Source organism: Pagrus pagrus (genome assembly GCF_965226575.1).
Source record: "Pagrus pagrus genome assembly, chromosome: 6".
Lineage (NCBI taxonomy): Eukaryota > Metazoa > Chordata > Actinopteri > Spariformes > Sparidae > Pagrus > Pagrus pagrus.
In genome coordinates, this window is record NC_140190.1 from 34,490,791 (window position 1) to 34,513,253 (window position 22,463).

Consider the following 22,463-nt stretch of genomic DNA (forward strand, 5'->3'; position numbering starts at 1 on the left):
ATTACTCATCAGACTGTATCAGATCCTTTTAGGTTACATTGCGGGACAAGGCAGGGATGTCCCCTGTCCCCCTACTTATTCGCAATAGCTATGGAGCCGCTTGCCGTCAGCATCCGGCAAAGTACTGACATAGCTCCTATCACCATAGAGGGTCGACAACAACATATTTCGCTATACGCAGATGATGTACTTTTGTTTGTAGCCGATCCAGAGACCTCAGTTCCCCCTCTACTAGATCTTCTAGAAACCTTCGGTGCTTTCTCTGGGTTTACAATAAATTGGAATAAAAGTGAACTGATGCCTCTTACTGCCAAAATAGAGCAACATTTCTTAGATACAGTCCAATTTAAAATAGCCTATAACCACATTAAGTACCTGGGAATCATTATTACGAGGAAACCTGAGGATTTGCTGCAAGCAAATTGGCATAAGAAGATGGCTGAACTCAAGGTGAATGTTGCATTTTGGAAAACACTGCCTCTGTCCATGGTAGGGAAAATTAATGCCATCAAGATGGTAACACTTCCACGTTTCCTTTATTTATTTCATACTCTCATACTATACTCATACTATTTCATACTTTAGACTCAATAATCATTCCTTTTTTGTGGAACTATAAATCAGTAAGAATAACCAAGAAACACCTAACCAAGTCTAAACTGGAGGGGGGTTTTGGTCTTCCCAACTTTAGAAGATATTATTGGGCCGCCCATCTTCATAACATAGCCTGGTGGAGAGAAACGCTGCCAGAAAAAGATATTGAAACCCCAGAGTGGATCTGTATTGAACAGGCCTCCTGTAAAGGGACATCCCTGTGTGCATTGATCGATAAAACGGTTCTGTATAGTGGAAATATTGTGATTCTTAATACCTTAAAGATATGGAAACAGATTAGGTCATATCTCAAAATACCTGATACCTATTTGAACAGCCCAATATGTAATAATCATGCATTCATCCCTGATATACAAGCTAGAGCTTTTACTCGGTGGAAACAGAAGGGTCTAGCGACCATGCAGGATTTGTTTGTTTCCAGCAGTTTTTGATCATTTACTCAAATCAAGGATAAGTATGACCTTCCACCCAGTGACTTCTTTAGATATTTACAGGTCAGGGATTTGGCTAGGAGACATCTCCCTAACTTTGAAAGAATCAATATCCATCCAGTTACTGAAAGCATAAACAAACATAACCCAATAGACCGGGGGGCAATCTCCTTCTATTATAATATTTTGACTAGTACGGACAATATAAACACAAACAAAATCAAGGATGAATGGGAAAGGGAGATGTCTACCCGGATAGCTAAGGAAACCTGGGAGGAATGTCTTTGCAATGCTAGTAGGTGCTCCATAAATGTCAGACCTATATTAATCCAATTCAAGGTCATCCATAGACTACATTAAACAAAATCCAGATTGCATAAGATGTATCCAGCTGTATCTCCTGTATGTGGTAAATGTAAGATATATGAAGGTACACTGCTCCACTCTTTGTGGTCGTGTCCAAAAATTCAGCCATTCTGGGAGAAAATATTTGACTTTCTGTCCGGAGCGTATGACATCACTCTGAAGCCAGATCTACTAATAAGTATTTTGGGGGCCACACTTAATAAAGCTGATAAATTTCAATCTCAAGCAGTTTTATTTATTATGGTATTGGCAAAAAAGGCTATTCTATGCCCACTTTTGAGATGTGGCTTAGGGAACTGAGCAGTGTATTACATCTGGAAGAGCTCAGATATCATTTAACCTCCTGAGACCCGGCAGTTCATTTTTGTCCACTCTAGTGGACATTACGTTTTTGCTAACATCTCTCTTACTATACATGTCACTCTATTAAATCCTGTTGTTCCTTAAAGAGGACAACTGGAGCTTTAAAATTACACCACAGGTGGGGGGTGTGGCCTTGCCAACTTGCCTGTGCCTGTCTTTTTTAAAAATGGCTGCCGTCCCAGCAAGCACATTTTATGGAAAAAAGAAAGATAAGCATGATATTCATAATTAAAACATTTTTTTGTGTTATATTTGAATTGTTTCAAGTAAGTAAACATCTCAGGAATATTTGAGTAAGTTTTCAGAGCTGAGCTTATTATTTTCATTTGAAAAACAGCTAATTTATGAATGTACTCTGTACTGGACGTCAGAACTTTGTAGTTATGTTTGTTCCACATTTTTTCAGTAGACAGCTCTATGACAGAGGCAGAGAGGAATTTTAATAGAATCATTGAGGGAGATTCAGACATACAGTTGCAATCAAAATTATTCAACCCTCATTGCATTTTAGGTTTATTGGCAAAATGTGAACATTTTCAGGTGTTTGCAATAAACAGATTACACAAGAACAGTATAAATAGTTAAATAAAACTAATATTACAAGGATTTTATCCAAATTCAACACTAAATCCTACTTTCAATGACTACTGCAGTCTCAAAAATATTCAACCCCCTGAATAGAATTCCTCATAAGAGCACACATTTGCAAATCAGGTGTGGTCTCAAGCACACCTGATGCAACCAATCAAGGGCTTCATTAGTTGCATCAGGTGTGCTTGAGATAGAACACCTCAAATACCTGGACTGTTGACGGTGATGCTTCATTGCATGTTAGAAATATGGCTAAGTCAAGAGAATTGTCCAAATTGTTCAGAGAAGAGATCATTGCACAAACAAGGAAAAGGATATTATAAAGATAGCAAAGGCACTGAATGTTCCTAGAGATACAGTTGGAAGCATAGTTCGTAAGTTTAAAGTTAAAGTAACAGTGGCTACACTACCTGGACATGGCAGAAAGAGGAAGCTATCAACAGCTGCCACCAGAGTCCTGAGGAGGCAGGTGGTCAAAAACCCTCGACTGACTGCAGAAGACCTGCAGTAAGACTTGGTGGTAGCAGGCACTGAGGTTTCAGTTTCCACAGTAGGGCGCATACTAAACACTGAAGGGCTCCATGCTTGCATGCAAGATGGATTCAATCAAGTATCAGGAAATCCTGGGAGAAAATGTCATGCCACCTGTGAGGAAGCTGAAGCTTGGGTGTCATTGGACCTTCCAACAGGACAATGATCCCAAGCATACCTCAAAGTCCACTAAGGCTTGGTTTCAGAAGAAGTCCTGGAAGATACTAGAGTGGCCATCACAGTCGCCTGACTTGAACCCCATTGAAAATCTCTGGTGGGATCTCTGGTGCAAACCGAAGAATATTAGTGAACTGAAGACCTTTGCCCATGAGGAATGGGCTAAGATTCCTCAGGAATGCTGCCAGAAACTGGTGTCTGGCTATGCATCACATTTGCAGCAGGTCATAACAGCAAAAGGGTGCTCTACTAAGTACTAAAGATGCTTGTCATGAAGGGGTTGAATAATTTTGAGACAGCAGTAGTCATTAAAAGTGGCATTTTGTGTTGAATTTGGAGTGTCAAATGTCTAATGAAGAAATCACAAAAAGTGATTCAGGTGAAATGGTTACAAAAAGATAAATCTACATTTGTTATTTGTTTTGTATTTGGTGTTGTATTTTTTTTACAAACCCCATGTACATACTCAGCCTTTTAATGTTTCACGCATGAGAACATGGAAATCCTGTTGTCGACTACAATGGACATGTTGTAAAATTTGAATCAAATTAAGTTTTAAAATTTTTTTCTTTGCAATATGTTTTTTACCACCCCAGCACTTAATGTATGTAAAAAAAATAGTAATTAAAAAATTTTTTTTCCTGGGTCTCAGGAGAGAAGCCTGAGTTATTTACAAAAATTTGGAATCCAATTAAAACTTTTATGACTAGCAATGTTTGATATTCTTATACTTTACCAGTTATTTCTGTTTTCCAAATATAAATTTACCTTGCTCATGTTAACATCCTTGTATTATTGTAGTGAGCCTCCTGTTTGCCTTTGCCCCATGTGCCTAAGTGCCTTTGCTTCGTAAACATCACCAACATGATATGTCTGACATCCAAATACCGAAACACTCTCGCTTTTTTTTTTTCTCTCCTATCTGTTGGCAATTTGACATTATTGGTTTACATGTTTGTGTTGTGTTTGTTTATTTTTAATGGTATGTTCTTTGTTAACTTACAACAGTGTTAGAGGAAATTTGTATCGTAATGCAGAGGGTACAAGGAGTCCTTGTTTTGTTTGTTTGCCTGTAGCTACCTTTTTCCTTGATAACCATTTGTACTCAGTTTGACATGCTGAGAATTTCGTTTATACATTGATTCAAATCAAATCAAATCAACTTTATTTATATGGCACTTTTCATACATTACTGTAACACAAAGTGCCTCACAGAGGTTAAAAACAAAACAATACAAAACACCATGAAGACCCCAAACCTCCCACCCCCACTGGCACCCACGGTCGCTGCGCCCATGCTCCCAGAACCAGCAACTGGTAAACGCCACGAACATACCAATGGTGCGAGGCAAGCCCCACACAAAAATCCAGTGATGAAAAGGTACCGGTCCTCAAAACTCTTTCAAACATTAAACAATGCAAGAACAGTATGGGGCCCGAAATGTAAAAACAAGGGTTTACTCGGTGGTCACTTAAATGTTCGCAGTATGGTTCCTAAGCGAGAACAACTGGAACATCTGCTGAATAATTCAAACATCCACTTTTTGGGACTCACAGAAACCTGGTTATCCTCCTCATCACCTGAAGCTGCTATAACAATGTCGGATTATCATGTCTTTAGGAAAGATAGGGACCATGGGAAAGGTGGGGGGGTAAACTGTACGTCAAAAGCACTCTTAACTGTTGCCAGATAGAATTGCCTGGAGAAATCGATTAGAATGTGTAGTGGTAAACATCTCCCTTTCTGCCAGAATGTCTTTTACTGTCATTTGCATGTATCGTAAACCCTCAGATACGTTGTGTCTGCTTGGGTGCAGACGCTTTTCTGCTTGCTCTCGCTTCTGCTTGCCTTTTTTCCACTATTATTCTTTTTTTTCTTCACTGAGAGATTACAGGCAGTGACTCCTGGATATTTAGAAACCACTGGGAGCATAATTTATTGGAGATAAAGTACTTTGCTGGCTCATTTCAAAATTTTTTCCGAACTCTTCAACACTTTCTGAACGAGGCCTAAGAGGTAGCACAAGCCTGTTAGCAGCTAACTAGCAAGCTAACCAGCAACAGGATGCCACCCTTCACCACTGACGATTTCCACAAACTCATGCAGAAGATCACTTTGTTGGAAACCAAAATCCACAGATTAGAAGTTAATGTGGAGGTTAACGTACTGTGTGGAAATGAATCCACTCTTCCTTTCAGCGGAAAAGAGAACGCTAACACACAGCTGCCTAGAACTGATAAGAAACGGGAGAGCCCTGATCTCTGCAGTAAATCTTCACATGGAAGTCCTCCCTGGAACACTCTTGGGGCAAAGCCAAAGAAGAACTCTGCTCCTTGGAACATGGATGGAAGAATAACAGGAAGAACCGTCCACCCGGAGATCTCTGATGCTACCGGCTGGCCAGCACTACCATCTTCCTCCTCCTCTACTCCAATGCAGAGCAGGACACAGCCGTGGTCAGCTGCTAAAGGAAAGACCAACAGCAAACATCCCGTACAACAAACTATCAAAATGCAAAACAGATTTGCTCCACTACGCCGAGATTCCGCATCTCCATCTGATGACCTGTACCACTCATCGCCACAGAGAAGGGTAAGGTCCGAACGTAAATCAGAAGCTAACAGGCCGCAGGCAAAGCTAACGACTGGGCCCCAAACTCTGATTGTGGGAGATGCCACTGTTAAAGATGTGAGATTCATGTGCGGTGAAAACATGAAGGTTCTCTGTTTTCCAAAGGATATGGTTCCTGACATGACAGCGAGAATCCCTGGTATTGTTGCAGCAAATCCAACTGTCAAAAAGATCATTTTGCATACGGGGATGAATGACATTGTGAAGCAGCAGTCTGAAATGCTCAAACAAGATTTTACTGATCTGTTGAACACAGTCAGCTCCCTGGATGTTGAGGTTTTAATCAGTGGCCCCCTTCCACCAGTCAGAAGAGGTGCTGAGAGATTCAGCAGATTGATGGCACTGAACACATGGCTTTCCAAAGCATGTAATGTCCATTCTATGCATTTTTTGGACAACTTCAATTTCTTTTGGGACCGCAGACATCTTTTTAAGCAAGATGGACTCTTCCTAAATAGGTCAGGAGTCAAATTGTTTATGTCCAACATATCTTTCTGCCTGCGTCACCAATCTGTTCCCTCCACCAAGGACAAGAGGCAAGACAGGCCGAAACAAACAGGAGATAATCACAAAGGAAACCGAGCACAGCCCCCAGCTGAAGTGAGCTCCACTCATGAGAGACGTCAGGGTGAACAGGAAGAGGATTCTCTCTGTGAGGTTCAACTGTCTACACCACCCCAAACCCCACCCAGTTCACCATCTACTGTGGGCATGTTGTCGCCTTCGTCCCCCCTCATGGAGTTCACTGACCAAATGAACAAGCTGGTCATCGCTGGGACACAGTTTACCCCCCGCCCTACTGCAATTTTCTCTCCTCTCATTCCCCTGAAACACCCTCAGCCTTCGGTGAAGTTAAGACACACACCACCCCCACCCCTTTCACACAGGCATCATCCTCCCCAAGCTGATAAGAGCTCAGTAAACTTAGATCTTTCTGTCTCTTACTGCTGATGTTTTATGGGTCCAGGCTCTAAAGATGTCACTCCTGACTATTCCCAGCGAAAGTCGGGGCCCAGTGTACTGGAAGCTTTTTCAGTTCATGTTATGACCGGTAATAGAAAAAGAATGTTTAAATTGCCAAGAAAGAGGGTAATGTCAAATTTAACATTCATTCCATGTCAGCTACAGTCAGTCCATAGTTGTATAGATACTGCTTCTAGCACATTGAATCTAGCAGTATTAAATGTCAGGTCATTAGCATGTAAATCATTTTTGATTAATGATTATATTGTACAGAACCACCTGGACTTTATGTTCTTAACTGAAACCTGGTTAGGCCAAGACAACAGTGCAGCAGTTCTTATCGAATCAACACCTCCTAACTTCAGTTTCATGAGTGAACCTAGAGTGGAGAAGAAAGGAGGTGGAGTCGCCATTTTGTTTAATGAAACTTTCCAATGCAGGAAAATGTTGTATGGTAACTTCAACTCCTTTGAATACATTGCTGTTCAGTTGAGAACCTCCTGTCGTGCAGTATTACTAACCATTTACAGGCCCCCGAGATATAATGCACTGTTTTTTGATGATTTTTCCAAATTACTGTCTATTATCTGCATTGAGTTTGACTGTGTGGTTATAGTGGGGGATTTTAACATTCATATTGATAATGTGAAAGATGGATGTGCAAAGGAACTCTTAAATACTCTGGATATCTTTGGACTTTCTCAGCATGTGACAGATCCAACACATAACAAGGGCCACATTTTAGATCTAATTATTTCCAAGGGTCTAAACATTTCTGATGTTGTGGTGAGTGATGTTGCTCTTTCTGATCATTACTGCGTCCAGTTTAAAATGAACATCCCTGCTAATTGCAGCAAAGGAGAAGCAGAGATGATAAGAAAGCGGTCTATTAACAGTAGCACCGGTGCATTATTCACTCAGGCTTTACATCATCACTAACTCTGCCCTCAGACTCTGTCGATGACCTCGTTAATAATTTCAGCTCCAATGTTATGACTGTTATGGATGCCATTGCTCCGATTAAGACCAAAGTTATATCTGGAAGGAAAAAGTCACCATGGAGGAACGCCACTCTGGTGAAAGCTCAAAAAAGAGTGTGTAGGCAGGCTGAACGCAGATGGCGAAAAACCAAACTCCAGGTACATTATGACATTTATAAAGAGAGTCTTCACATCTATAACCAAGAATTGAAAAAGGCAAGGCAGTCTTTTTTCTCTGAGATTATTGAAAATAATACCAACAATGTCCGTACCTTATTCACTGTTGTCGACAGACTGACAAATCCCTCAGTATCTGTTCCTCCTGAACTGCTGTCCAACAAGTCATGCAATGACTTTGCAGCCTTTTTTACAGATAGAATTCAGAGGATAAGACAAACAGTAAGTGGCTCCTTCACAGGAAACTTGGTTATGTCACCAGTTCCTCCTCAATCTTCTAGACATCTAGAAAAGTTTCAACTCGTAGACCATGCATCTCTGACAGTAACGGTTAAGAATTTAAAATCCACGACCTGCTGCCTTCATATGCTGCCTACAAATTTGTTGAAAAATGTTTTTAATTGTGTTGCACCAGAAATATTGAGGATAGTAAATACTTCCCTTTTATCAGGACAATTTCCCAAGGCCTTGAAAACTGCAGTAATCAAACCTCTTTTTAAAAGGCCTAATCTGGATGCTTCAGTATTAAGTTACTACAGACCCATATCAAACCTTGCATTTTTGTCAAAGATCATTGAGAGAGTTGTTTATCAACAAATTCACTCTTTCTTGACCCAAAACGATCTCTTCAATGCTTTCCAGTCTGGTTTTCGACCACACCACAGCACTGAAACTGCACTTATTAAGGTGTTAAATGACATACGCCTTAATACTGATGGATCAAAAACTTCAGTGTTGGTTTTACTGGATCTTAGTGCTGCATTCGACACAGTTGATCACAACATGTTGCTCGACAGACTGGAGAAGTGGGTCGGAGTTTCTGGTACGGTGCTAAATTGGCTCAAATCTTATTTAGCAGATCGAGACTTCTTTGTGTCGCTAGGTAATTGTGAATCTGAGCGAACAAAGATGACATGTGGAGTCCCCCAAGGCTCTATTCTCGGGCCACTTTTGTTTAATATCTATATGCTCCCAGTGGCCCAGATCATGGAGTATCATAACATCTCTTACCACTCATATGCTGATGACACACAGCTCTACATCACAGTGTCACCATATGACTACAGTCCATTACAGTCACTGAGTGAATGTATCCAACAAGTCACTCAGTGGATGGGCCAGAACTTTCTTCAGCTCAATGCTGAAAAGACAGAAGTCATTGTTTTTGGTCCCAAAAACGCAAGGCTTGAGGTCAGTGGCCAACTTCACTCAATTACACTAAAAACCACTGACCAAGCCAGAAATATGGGTGTAGTTATGGACTCAGACCTGAATTTTAACAGCCACATAAAGACTATCACTAAATCAGCCTATTATCATCTCAAAAACATTGCACGAATTAAAGGACTTCTGTCTAAACAAGACATGGAAAAACTAGTTCATGCATTTATTCTTAGTAGGTTAGATTATTGTAATGGTGTCTTTACAGGTCTCAGTAAAAAATCAATCAGGCAGCTGCAGCTCATCCAGAATGCTGCTGCCAGAGTCCTGACCAACAGCAGGAAAATGGACCATATCACACCTGTCCTTAAATCCCTGCACTGGCTCCCTGTGAGCCAAAGGATAGAGTTTAAAATCCTGTTACTGGTCTACAAATCACTAAATGGCCTTGGACCTAAATACATGTCAGAGCTGCTGGTGGGATATGAACCATCCAGAGCCCTCAGGTCATCAGGGGCAGGTCTACTCAGTGTCCCCAGGGTCAGAACCAAGCAGGGTGAAGCTGCATTTAGCTTCCATGGTCCTCATCTGTGGAACAAACTCCCTGAACACCTGAGGTGTGCACAAACTGTCAGCTCATTTAAATCAGGGCTGAAGACATTACTGTTTACTGCAGCTTTTGTATAGTGTAAGACCTTTCTGTTTGCCACTGCCTTTCACCGAAGCAATTTTAAGGCTTTGAACTGCACTGTAACTTTTATTTTCTCTGTGACTTTTGTTTTCTATTATTGTGCGTAGGAAATCTATTCTATTTTAGCCTACTTGCCTATTTCTTAACTTGTTTTAATGTTTTGTTTTAATGTCTATTTCTTAACTTGTTTTAATGTTTTGTTTTAATGTATTTTAAATGCTTTTATGCGCCTGTAAAGCACTTTGAGTTGCCTTGTGTCTGAATTGTGCTATACAAATAAACTTGCCTTGCCTTGCCTTGCCTCAGCTAATACAGACTTTTATGATCAGCTCAAGGCCTTACTTAAATCAATTAATCACAGAAAGGAGATAATTTTGGTCGGCGATTTCAATGTAAATTGGGATAATAAGAAAGACAGGAAAAATCTTAAGATAATTACTGATTCTTTTAACTTAACACAATTAATTGACCAACCAACCGGGCTAACAAACTACTCTAAAACTAGAATTGACTTGTTGTTTTCAAATAAGCCGGAAAGAATCACTAAGATTCACAACCTTTTCAGAGGACTATCAGATCATAATGTGATTTTCTTTCCCTGGAAACTCAATAAAAATCGTCTCCTAAATTCACACACATATCTGCCTCAGAAATCACCAAATCATAACTTCATCCCTAGGGACCAACAGCAAAATGTCGACAAAACTCTCAAGGAATTAGAATGGGATAATTAAATTTCCTGCGATGACATATGAGAGTGCTGACTCCGTTTCTCAAAAAATTAAGGAGGTTCTGTTGTCTTTCTCTAGGACAGGGAGCTCTAGGACCAGGCAATCCAGCTCCCTTCCCTGGTTTAATAATGAGTGTCTTGCACTGTTAAAAGTTAGAGATCAGCTGCTCAAAACTTCACTGAAAACTGGTCTAATCATTGACCGTCAAAAATTCACATCAGCACAAAATAAAGTAACTTTATCAGTACGAAAAGCTAAAGCAAACTTCTTTTTAAACATAATTGAGAATGCAAGAGGAAATTAAAAAAAAGTGTGGAAGGAGATCAATAACCTATCCGGTCGACAGATCAAACATAGCAGTAAAGGACTGGAACTAAACATCAAGAATCAATTAGTGAAAAATCCTGTCACCTTGGCTGCAGTATTTAATTCTTTTTTTTTTTATAAATTCTGTTCAAGAAATATCAAGTCTGTTCACTGCACCTGACTGTGTTTATCATCCTGTCAATTGCGAACAGCCTGTTTTTAACATAACTGAAATCTCTGAAAGCGAGGTAATGGAAATTATTTGCTCTCTTAACAAATTTAATGCCAAGGATGACTATGGATTTGACACTATTTTTTAAAAAAACTTCACAAAGACTCTCTGGTTTGCCCCATCATGCAGCTGGTAAATCTGTCTATCAGGCATTCTGTTGTCCTGACTAACTGGAAGGTGAGTAATGGTGAATCCAATCTTCAAATCTGGAAGTAAATCTGAAATCAACAACCATAGACCAATCAGTATTCTTCCTGTCATCTCCAAAATAATTGGAAAATGGGTGGCTAAACACTTTACCACAGCATTACATCCGATGCAGTTTGGCTTCCAGGCTCACCATTCCACAGAGTCGGCTATAAGTATGTTTGTTGAAAAAACCAAGTGTCTCCTGGATAGGAACAGCTGTGTGGGAGCTGTTTTCTTGGATCTCAAAGGGCATTTGACACTGTTGACCACCAAGTACTGTCAAGTAAGCTGTCGATATTTAATTTTTCTACACAAGCCCTTGATTGGTTCAGATCATATCTTGCAAATAGAGAGCAGTGTGTGGTGGTCGGCGGTGTCAAATCCCCTTACCTGGACTGTCCAGTAGGGGTCCCTCAGGGATTCATACTTGGACCTATTTTGTTTTCTTTTTACATAAACGATTTCTTTGATGTCTGTAAAGATGTCAATGCACAGTTGTATGCGGATGACGCGGTCATTTTCACCCCTGCAAAAAACACGACAGAGGCTGCTCAAATACTCACAACAGCAATGGCTCATGCTCAGGTCTGGCTCACTGATTCATGTCTTTCTTTAAATGTTAAAAAAGGTGCCTGTATGATTTTTGCTAAAAGGCCGCCAAATATTGATCATTCTGGTGTCTTTCTGGGAGGGGAGGAGCTTGCTTTGGTGAGTGCAGCTTTGATGTTTTTACACTGTATGATCTTCTCACATATAGACTACTGCTTAACGAGCTGGTCACTAGCATGTACGACAGCACTCAAACCGATAGAATCTCTCTATAAAAAAGCCCTAAAGACTCTGGATAAAAAACCCTTCTCCTTCCATATCTGCAAGATCCTTACAAAACATAATTTTTTGAGTTTCCATCATTTTAAAACTTTTAGATTTGCCTGTTTTGTTTATAAGAGTCTCCATGGTCTTTCTCCACCATTGCTGAATGAATTCATTAGGAAAAGGACTTTGGGAGGTATGAGCACCAGGGTTTGTGATAGAGAAGACTGTGAGATTCCCCACAGGCGCACTATGTGTTGTCTGTTGTGGGGGGAGACATTTGGAATAGTCTTACCTCCACCATAAGGGAATGCCCCACATACTCTTCTTTCAAAGGAAAACTAAAACAATGGCTCAAATCAAACCAAAAGTGCGACCACTAACTGGACTTGAGACTACATTTTATTTAATTTTTTTTCTAATATTGTTATATCCTGTCTGGGACTGGTATCCTTCTAATTGTGTAATTGTGTAATATATTGTGTGTTGTCTCTTCTATTTGTATTTTATCTATTTGTTTGCTGTCTCTTCTATTTGTATCTTTTCTATTTATTTATTTATTTATTTATTTATTTATTTATTTATTAGGGACTACAGATGCAAATTAGCAGCTTTGCTATAATCCGGCATGTTTACAGAGATATTTAATATCGATGTTCATTAATGTGCACTGTCCCTATCCAAAAATAAAGTATTATTATTATTATTATTATTATTGGCCTACTCACCACCACAACCTGTCTTTGGTAGCTCCTCCACCAACTCTACTGAGTTGTCGGACTCGGGAACAGCGGATTGTAGCTCCTCATTTTCGCCACAACACAAAAAACTTGTTAACTTTGGTAGTGTGGCGTTTTTCTTTTTAGTTTCTTATCGCTTTTTCCTCTTATTAGACTTGCTTGGATAATTACGCTTCATTTTACCAGAACTCCGACCACATGCCTCTTTCGTAAACAAACCGCAGGGGGGCAGATAATACGATTTGGGCATTCTGATTTTTTTTGTTTTGTTTTTTCTTTATTTCTGTTTAGAAGTACACAATTATAATTTACAAAGACAATGGTGGGGGGCTACTGGCCGGAGGCCCCGGGCCCCTGCTGGTTGGAGAGGGGGCAGCTGGTTGGGGGCCCCTGCAGGTTGGGGGGCCCAAGGCAATTGCCTACCTTTGCCTTAAAGGTGAACTATCGTTTTTTACAACCTGGACCTTATTTCTAGCATAAAATACGATGATTTACTCACCCAGATAACTTTGGTGTCATTTGGCGTCGTTCGGATGAAATTAGATCCAGTTTAGCGCCGCGTATATCCATATAATGCAAGTGATCCGGGCACCGAAGCGCAGCCTCTATGAGCATTATCTGCCACGAAACTAGTTCATTTCACCAATATTTTGTTGCGATACGCTAGTGCTATTCCCCTCTGAGTCCGGGCTTGTCTGTTATCAACATCCGAGGTCTGTAGGTTGACCTACTACCTCTGACCTGGAAGATGTCATCTCTGAGCTGCGCGCGCACCCGCGACAGGCGGCTTGTTTACCTGTAGCTGCTACTGCTAGTTTGACCCCGGATGTTGACAACAGAGAAGCCTGGACTCAGAGGGGAATAGCACTAGCGTATCATGACAAAATATTGGAGAAATGAACTAGTTTCATGGTGTCAGACCTGGGCTTAAAGAGGACTCAGATGCAGAGGGTTCAGAGTACAAACAGGCTTTTATACCGAAAGTTTTTCTTCTTTGCTCTTAAGACAGAGTGACAAAAGAATAGGTTATAAACCTCTCTATAACTAGACTACTCTGGAATACAAACAGACAAAACACAGAAAAATAAGACAAACCAAAACGGAACAGAAAATCGCTCCAACAGGGAGGAAAAAGAAAAAGACTGAAACTGTTCTACTCTAAAGAGGATTTATTATAAAAATGTACAACTGAAAACGCTCCTAAAGGAGGAAGAAATACTGAGGCTATAAAATTAAACTGCACTACCCAACTGAACTAGAAAACCTTGTGAAAACAAAAATTCACTCCAACAGGGGGAGGACAAACAAGGCTATGAAATTATACTAGGCTTCAAAACTGAGCAGGAAAAAACTTACAACTGAAAATCGCTCTTCTTAAGAGGAAACAAGAAAATTCTAAATACAAACGTGGTTGCTCTGGACATGAACGAGACAAGGCTGTGATCATGGGGCTTGAGGCACACAAACAAATGAGACACTCTGGCACAGGACAAAGGGAGACACGGACTATAAGACACATCAGGGTAATGGGAAACAGGTGGAAACTCTGGGTGAGTACATATTTTATGCTAGAAATAAGGTCCAGGTTGTAAAAAACTGTAGTTCCACTTTAATGGTAAGACCACGCCTGTTGATGATACACAGACTAAAGTCTCGCAGCGTCACATTTTATTGAACTCTAGTGTGTTGATCCTTTTCTTGTTGATAGCTGCTAGTTTTTCCAGAAGCTTCTGTGTCTGACGACTAAAAGGAGAATTTCTATCCCTGGTGGTTATTCTCTCAAACAGTATGTATGGGAGACCAGCCTCTGCTGAACCTGGACCTGAGCCCAGCTGTGTTTCCTTCAAGAGTAACCAGTCAATTGATCATTTCATTGATTTTAAAGGAGAAGAAGCCCTCGCTACTAAAAGGTAAGCTGTTAATAACATTAAAATATCACTGATCTGTGTTTTAACTGCTATTTATCTAACCTGTATGTTTGCTTCAGCATTGATGTTCTTCACTTCACTTCATTTATACTAGGGATGTCCCAATCAGGTTTTTTTTAACCCCGATCCAGATCCGAGTCATTTAATATTTAGTATCTGCCGATACCGAGTCCCGATCTGATACTGAGCCCTAACTAATATTTTCCTAGATAATACAGCTGCATTAACAAAAAATTACCTGCATCCAAGCTGTTCCTGAATGGGTTTATTATTTTGTTGAAACAAGTAAATACTTTTATATGGCTCTATCTTATTCTGCATATCTTCGGTGCCTTTGCCTGTATTGCTTGAGTGAACTCGTTGTATCCCTTTGAGTGTTTGTTTTTTATGTGCCGTTTCAAATTTATAGTATTAAATGCAGCTCTTTTGTTACCCCCTAGCAAAACTGTTGTATTGCAGATGTTACATGTCGCCGTTGGACTGCTTTCGCTTTCTAATTTGGAATATTTCCACACTGCAGACATTTTATCCACAGCTTTGCCAGAGTAACGTTATGCGTGCATCTGCGTTCTGCCACAAATTGTGCTACGGTGTTTATGACAGCTGACGTAAAAGTAATCGGGCTTGGGTTCACGTTCAAAATTGCCGATCCCTCATGAAACAATGGCCATATCGGCCCTGATCCCGATCCCGCAGATTGGGCTTGGGTTCCTCCATCAAAGCAACGTTTTCTAGTTTTTGGTAATGTCACAAAATAAATAGACGTGTCAGTGTTAACAGCCGGACTGTGATCAGCTGCTTTAAAACACAGAATGAACTATCAGAGGAAGCTTGAGGAAACACACTTGGTTTCTTGCTGATGCTGCTGATAGATTCACAAAAATAATGTATAACGCTGACAGTTGTGTCACAACGTTCGACGTTCAGGCTGGAGTTCTGCCTCTGTGAAGATCTGTCTATTTAGAGAAAGGTGTTATAGATAACTATAGGCTGCTGATACTCAAAGAGGAGACAATGCACACCTCTACCAAGGCTAAAATATATGTTTGGTGTTGAAGCAGCAAAGAAAAAAATACATGTCAACTTCTATGAACAACACCTGTGTCTGTAGCCTGAAGAAGTATGCTCTTGAAGGCTGCACAGGAATGTAATCTGGACTGTTGATTCACAGTGCTATCAGCAATACAACTGACACTTTAATGTGAGGGGAAACCATCTGATTTAGTGTTGTAAAGGACCTGGATACAGTATAACATGAGCTAATTCTTCTTGAAACCTCCACAGAGTTGACCAGGAGAGCTCAAAGGTTTCCAGTGATCAGTCTTCTCAGCCGGATCAAACACACCTGGACTCCATATTTACAGTCTGTACATGTACAACAGCTACTTTAACATATTTTCTGTTCCCAATAGTTTCTATTAGACCAGTAAATTGTCAGTCCGTCCAGCATGGATCTGATATTTTTTTCCATGGTTTATTTGGCTGTGTCATATAATATTTTGTTTCAGCTGCTGGAAGAGGACATTGTCGCTTTTGTGAAGACTGAACTAAAGAAGATCAAGAAGTATCTGACTTCAGATAAGTCAGAATGTTTTCAGAGTCCAATGGAGGATGAGGAGGTTTTGGATCATAAGAATGAAGAGCAGAGGAGCAACAGCAGAGAGGCATTTCTGAAGATCATGCTGTACTTCCTGAGGAGAATGAAGCAGGAGGAGCTGGCTGACTCTCTGCAGAGCAGTAAGAACATTTCTCTACAGATGCTAGATAGACAAGATATAGACAAGACTTTATAATAGGAAATTAAAAAATAGTCATATTGTGTCATGTTTGAACTTTGGTTATGTTATTTCCTGTTTTATTTTGAAGTCCTGTCCTCATGTGTTATGTTTTGCTTTTCTTTTCCTCCCTTTGTCGGTTTTTCGCACTCCTTGTCGCTTCTCACCTGCGTTCTATTACTTAAGCACCCCTTCTTTTTTTAATGGTGTGGAATTCGAAAAAGAATGACCTCCGTCACAGAAAGTGCAATGGAGTCAGTCATCCAAGTCAGAAACTCAGGCTCAAGATCTGCGTGCGTGAGTTTGCCAACATGAACACAGATGACAGCAGTATTGCAGCGCACATAGTGAACAATTACTTTTTATCCCTTCATCACTTCTTACTTAATAATGTTTGTTTGTGAAATGTGCAGTAAATACAACTTTGTACCTGTCATTTTCATGTCCATTCAGTTGATCTGTGCTTAATAGAAGTCTTTGAGATTATGCGTTAGAAGCCTACTCCTCCTGTCTTTTTTTAAGTGCCCTTAACTGTTAAATCAGCTGCTGTAGTTGCTGTGAAGTTCAAAGACTTTCCATTCAAACACCCGTTTACAGCGAGCATGTTTTTGGAGCAAATGCATTGGAACGCTGAAATTCTGACCTAAGTCCTTTCCTTCCCCTCTTTCTTTGTCAGTCTGTTTTATTTTGCCCTTGTGTTCCTGTGTCTCCCTGTCCCATCTTTCCGTCGTGTGTTTCCAGTTTTTTGTTCCTGAATTCTCATCTTATTTCTAATTGTGTTCTTTGTCTTTTGGTTTGTACTTTGCTTTTTTGGTTTATACTTTGTTTTCCACTTGTTTCTTGGATTTCTCCTGTTTTGTCATCTGGCTTAGATGCAACATTTTTGGATTTTGTATTTGTATTTTCAGTTTTAAGTTATTAAAGCTTGCTTTTCATTCTAATTACTAACCTGCCTGTGTGTCTGTGTTTTGGTCCCCTTTGTTTAACCTAACCTTGTTTATCTTAATTATTGTGTATTCTTTCAGAAAGTCACTCTGGAGGTTGTCAGCTTAAACTAAAATCTAACCTGAAGAAGAAGTTCCAGTGTGTGTTTGAGGGCATCGCTAAAGCAGGAAACCCAACCCTTCTGAATCAGATCTACACAGAGCTCTACATCACAGAGGGAGGGACTGCAGAGGTCAATGATGAACATGAGGTCAGGCAGATTGAAACAGCATCCAGGAAACCAGACAGACCAGAAACAACAGTCAGACAAGAAGACATCTTTAAAGCCTCAGCTGGAAGAGATGAACCAATCAGAACAGTGATGACTAAGGGAGTGGCTGGCATCGGGAAAACAGTCTTAACACAGAAGTTCACTCTGGACTGGGCTGAAGACAAAGCCAACCAGGACATACAGTTCACATTTCCATTGACTTTCAGAGAGCTGAATGTGCTAAAAGAGAAAAAGCACAGCTTGGTAGAACTTGTTAATCACTTCTTCACTGAAACCAAAGAAGCAGGAACCTACAGCTTCGACAAGCCTGAGGTTGTGTTCATCTTTGACGGTCTGGATGAGTGTCGACTTCCTCTGGACTTCCACAACACTGAGATCCTGACAGATGTAACAGAGTCTGCCTCAGTGGATGTGCTGCTGACAAACCTCATCAGGGGGAAACTGCTTCCCTCTGCTCGCCTCTGGATAACCACACGACCTGCAGCAGCCAACCAGATCCCTCCTGAGTGTGTTGACATGGTGACAGAGGTCAGAGGGTTCACTAACCCACAGAAGGAGGAGTACTTCAAGAAGAGATTCAGAAAGAAAAAGCAGGCTGACAGGATCATCTCCCACATCAAGACATCTCGAAGCCTGCACATCATGTGCCACATCCCAGTCTTCTGCTGGATCACTGCTACAGTTCTGGAGGATGTATTGAAGACCAGAGAGGGAGGAGAGCTGCCCAAGACCCTGACTGAGATGTACATCCACTTCCTGGTGGTTCAGGCCAAAGTGAAGAATGTCAAATATGATGGACGAACTGAGACAGATCTACACTGGAATCCAGAGAGCAGGAAGATGATTGTGTCTCTGGGAAAACTGGCTTTTGATCAGCTGCAGAAAGGCAATCTGATCTTCTATGAAACAGACCTGACAGAGTGTGGCATCGATATCAGAGCAGCCTCAGTGTACTCCGGAGTGTTCACACAGATCTTTAAAGAGGAGACAGGACTGTACCAGGACAAGGTGTTCTGCTTTGTCCATTTAAGTGTTCAGGAGTTTCTGGCTGCTCTTCATGTCCATCTGACATTCATCAACTCTGGAGTCAGTCTGATGTCAGAAGAACAAACAACCTCCCGGAAGTCTGACAGAAGAAAAGATCAAAGTGCAGAGACACACTTCTACCAGAATGCTGTGGACAAAGCCTTGCAGTGTCAAAATGGACACCTGGACATGTTCCTCCGCTTCCTCCTGGGTCTTTCACTGGAGACCAATCAGAATCTCCTAAGAGGTCTGCTGACTAAGACAGGAAAGAGCTCACAGACCAATCAGGAAACAGTCCAGTACATCAAGAAGAAGATCGAAGAGGGTCACGCTGCAGAGAGAAGCATCAATCTGTTCCACTGTCTGAATGAACTGAATGATCGTTCTCTAGTGGAGGAGATCCAACAGTCCCTGAGTTCAGGGAAACTCTGTACAGATAAACTGTCTCCTGCTCAGTGGTCAGCTCTGGTCTTCATCTTATTGTCATCAGAAAAAGATCTGGATGTGTTTGACCTGAAGAAATACTCTGCTTCAGAGGAAACTCTGTTGAGGCTTCTGCCAGTGGTAAAAGCCTCAGAGAAAGCTCTGTAAGTTGGAATTATTCACTCATATAGAAAGTGCTGTCTTTAAGGCCGGAAATAAATGTTCCTATTTGTTTTTTTACTGTCTCTCCAGACTAAGGGGCTGTAACCTCTCAGAGAGAAGCTGCAAAGCTCTGTCTTCAATTCTCAGCTCCCAGTCCTGTAGCCTGAGGAAGCTGGATCTGAGTGACAACAACCTGCATGATTCAGAAGTGAAACTGCTGTCTGCTGGACTTGAGAGTCCACACTGTACACTTGAAAGTCTCAGGTCAGGATTCATTCACCCAATCAACTGATGACCATTAAAATGTGATTTACATTAGTTGATAAACAGCTGACCTGTGTAGGATTGTGTGAGAATTGAAATTGAATTCAATAGAATCAATTGAAAGACCTTCAACTACACTTGGCAGTAGTTTCTAGACCACACATGGGCAAAATACTGCCCGCAGAGCATCTCAATCCAGCCCACGAAATCCTTGAAGATTATAGGTTCAATGAATCTCGGGGCAAATAATTACAGTGAGTCTGCATTGCTATTTACCTCGATTCCAACAGAGGGCGCTGTCTACAGTTTGATTGACAATAGACCTCAAATTCACTTTGCTTACTCACTTCATGCGACAAGTTACAATAGCGGTTGCATTTAATGTAATGTCCTTCAGCAGTCGTCAAGATGGAGACATAATTGAACTTCAAGAAATCACATTACAGATGTTGACTGACTGATGAGCACCTGTCCTTTGTACTGTGCATTTCAAATTCAGACCTGACGCTCGGCCTTGATCGGTTTTGCGAAGAGAGTTGACTGTCTCAACTGTTCCTATTAGGCTAAATTACACGGGTAGGCATTAGAGGTCGACCGATTAATCGCTATAGGCATTGCTATTCATTTTGCCATTCATAAATATGTACCAGTTATAATTCATTCTCATAGGTTAGTTACAGTTTCATATGTTAAACAGAAAATGAGTTAATGTGGTCTTAAACATGAAGTATAAGACCAAATGTTTGTTCATGAATAGTTAACATTAGCCTGATCTTTTCTTCATTCAGTGCTGCATTTGGTACTGAGAATTAAATTAGCATAATTTCTATGTGTTTAATGTTTTGATGGAATTGTCTAATTTGTGGCCCTGTACTTGCATTTTGTAAGTCAGTATGGCCCTCTGGAAAAAAAAAATTACCTACCCATTTTAGACTCAGTGAATTACTTTTAATGAGCCAGATAGGGCAAATCTGCTATCTGAACCGAAATTGACCTCAATAAATTCAATTATTCAGGTCAATTTCGGTTCAGGTACCAGATTTGCCTCAGTTTTTTCATTTACTGTATATATATAGCGGAGTATAGCAAAGTATTCACAGGAGTGTTCCTCAAGCTTTGGTTGCAAACTGAAAAGCAGACTTGTTTCCTCTGGCTGGTGGCTACTTTGATATACTATGAAAGTCATATTTTTCTTGAGTGCACGCAGCACTCTGCTCCAAGTACTTGCCTTTATTCTCCTTTCTGATGAAAGTTTATAGAGTATAGCACTGGCCACCACCGACTCATAAATCATCCTGAGCATAGTCCGGCAGATGTTGAATGACCTCAATTGTCTCAGAAAATAGAGACGACTCTGTCCCTTCCTGTAGAGGGCATTTGTGATCTTAACCCAGTCCAGTTTTTTATCAGTGTGGACTCCCAGATACTTATAATCCTCCACAATGTCCACACTGGCCCCCTGGATGGAAACGGGTCAACGGCACCTTGGTCCTCCTCAGGTCCACAACCAGTTCCTTGGTCTTTGTCACATTGAGCTGTAGATGGTTCCGCTCACACCATGTGACAAAGTTGTCCACAGTAGTCCTGTACTCATCCTCAGCACCTTCACTGATACATCCAACTATTGCTGAGTCATCCGAGAACTTCTGGAGATGACAGGTCTCAAGTCAAGTCTCAGGTCAGATAGTCAATAATCCAGGTCACAAGGGGGGAGTCCACCTGCATTGCTGTCAGCTTTTCACCCAGTAGAGCTGGACGGATGGTGTTGAATGCACTGGGGAAGTCAAAAAACATGACTCCTACAGTGCTTGCTGGTTTGTCCAGGTGGGCATAGACACGGTTAAGCAGGTTTATGATGGTATCCCCAACTCCAAGTTTGGGCTGATAGGCGAACTGTAGGGGGTCCAAGAGTGGTTTGACCAAGGGCCGGAGCTGCTCCAAGAAGAGTCTCTCCAGGGTCTTCATGATGTGGGAGGTCAGTGCCACAGGTCTGTAGTCCTTGAAGCCACCGGGACGCGACGTCTTTGGCACAGGTACAAGGCAGGATGTCTTCCACATCACAGGGACCCTCTGTAGACTCAGGCTCATGCTGAATACATGGTGAAGTACTCCACATAGCTGGGGGGCACAGGCTTTGAGCACCTTGGGGCTGACACCATCAGGACCTGCAGCCTTGCCCGAGTGGAGTCTCACCAGCTGTCTCCTAACGTGATCAGCTGTGATGTTCACTGTAGAGGTGACAGGTAGGGGAGGGGGAGGTGTAGAGTCAATTGGTTGTAGTGTGTAGCGAGTTTGGAGACCAGGGGAGTGGGGAGGGGTCTCACAGGAGGATGAAAGGCTGTAAGGAGAAGGTGGGAGTGGAGAAGATGGTAGTTGGTAGACAGCAGTGGGATTGATGATGGTGTTATCAGGGGGTGCAGGGGTCTCAGTATCAAATCTGTTAAAAAACAAATTGAGTTTGTTAGCCCGGTCCACGCTGCTTTCAACTCCTCTAATGCCAGCTGATATGAATCCAGTGATGGTCCTCATTCTTCTCCAGACCTCTCTCATGTTGTTCTGCTGAAGTTTCCACTCAGCTTCCTCCTGTAGTTTTCTTTACCCTCCCTGATCTTCACCTTTAGGTGTCCCTATATAGTTCTCACCTCCTCCCTGTTGCCAGCTCTGAAAGCCCTCTTCTTTTCATTGAGGATTTCTTTGATGTTCTTTGTTGCCCACAGCTTGTAATTTGGGTAACAATGCACGGTCTCAGCTGGAACAGTGGAGTCTACACAAAAGTTGATATAGTCCGTGATGCACTCTGTGAGCCCATCAATGTCCTCTCCATGCGGCTCACAAAGTGACTGCCAGTCCGTGATCTCAAAACATCCCTGAAGTGTCTCATAAGCTGTGTCCTCACTGTCCTTGTGATCACAGGGCTCTTCACCAGAGGCACATAAACCTGCTTTCTTAAATAAAATCCCAGTACCCTCAGATGATGTGC

General features: G+C 41.3%; 1 protein-coding gene across 2 annotated transcripts in view; it reads left to right on the forward strand.

Annotated features, from left to right (window-relative positions):
- Positions 1 to 22,463, forward strand: part of LOC311258667 (NLR family CARD domain-containing protein 3-like) — a 60,619-nt gene that overhangs the window by 23,101 nt on the left and 15,055 nt on the right. For both annotated transcript variants that reach the window (XM_084355158.1, XM_084355159.1), the window contains exons 4-8: positions 14,477 to 14,599; positions 15,902 to 15,980; positions 16,126 to 16,354; positions 17,418 to 19,221; positions 19,310 to 19,483. In XM_084355158.1, the coding sequence (XP_084211284.1) occupies positions 14,477 to 14,599; positions 15,902 to 15,980; positions 16,126 to 16,354; positions 17,418 to 19,221; positions 19,310 to 19,483 (2,409 nt within the window). The remainder of the gene's footprint in view (positions 1 to 14,476; positions 14,600 to 15,901; positions 15,981 to 16,125; positions 16,355 to 17,417; positions 19,222 to 19,309; positions 19,484 to 22,463) is intronic.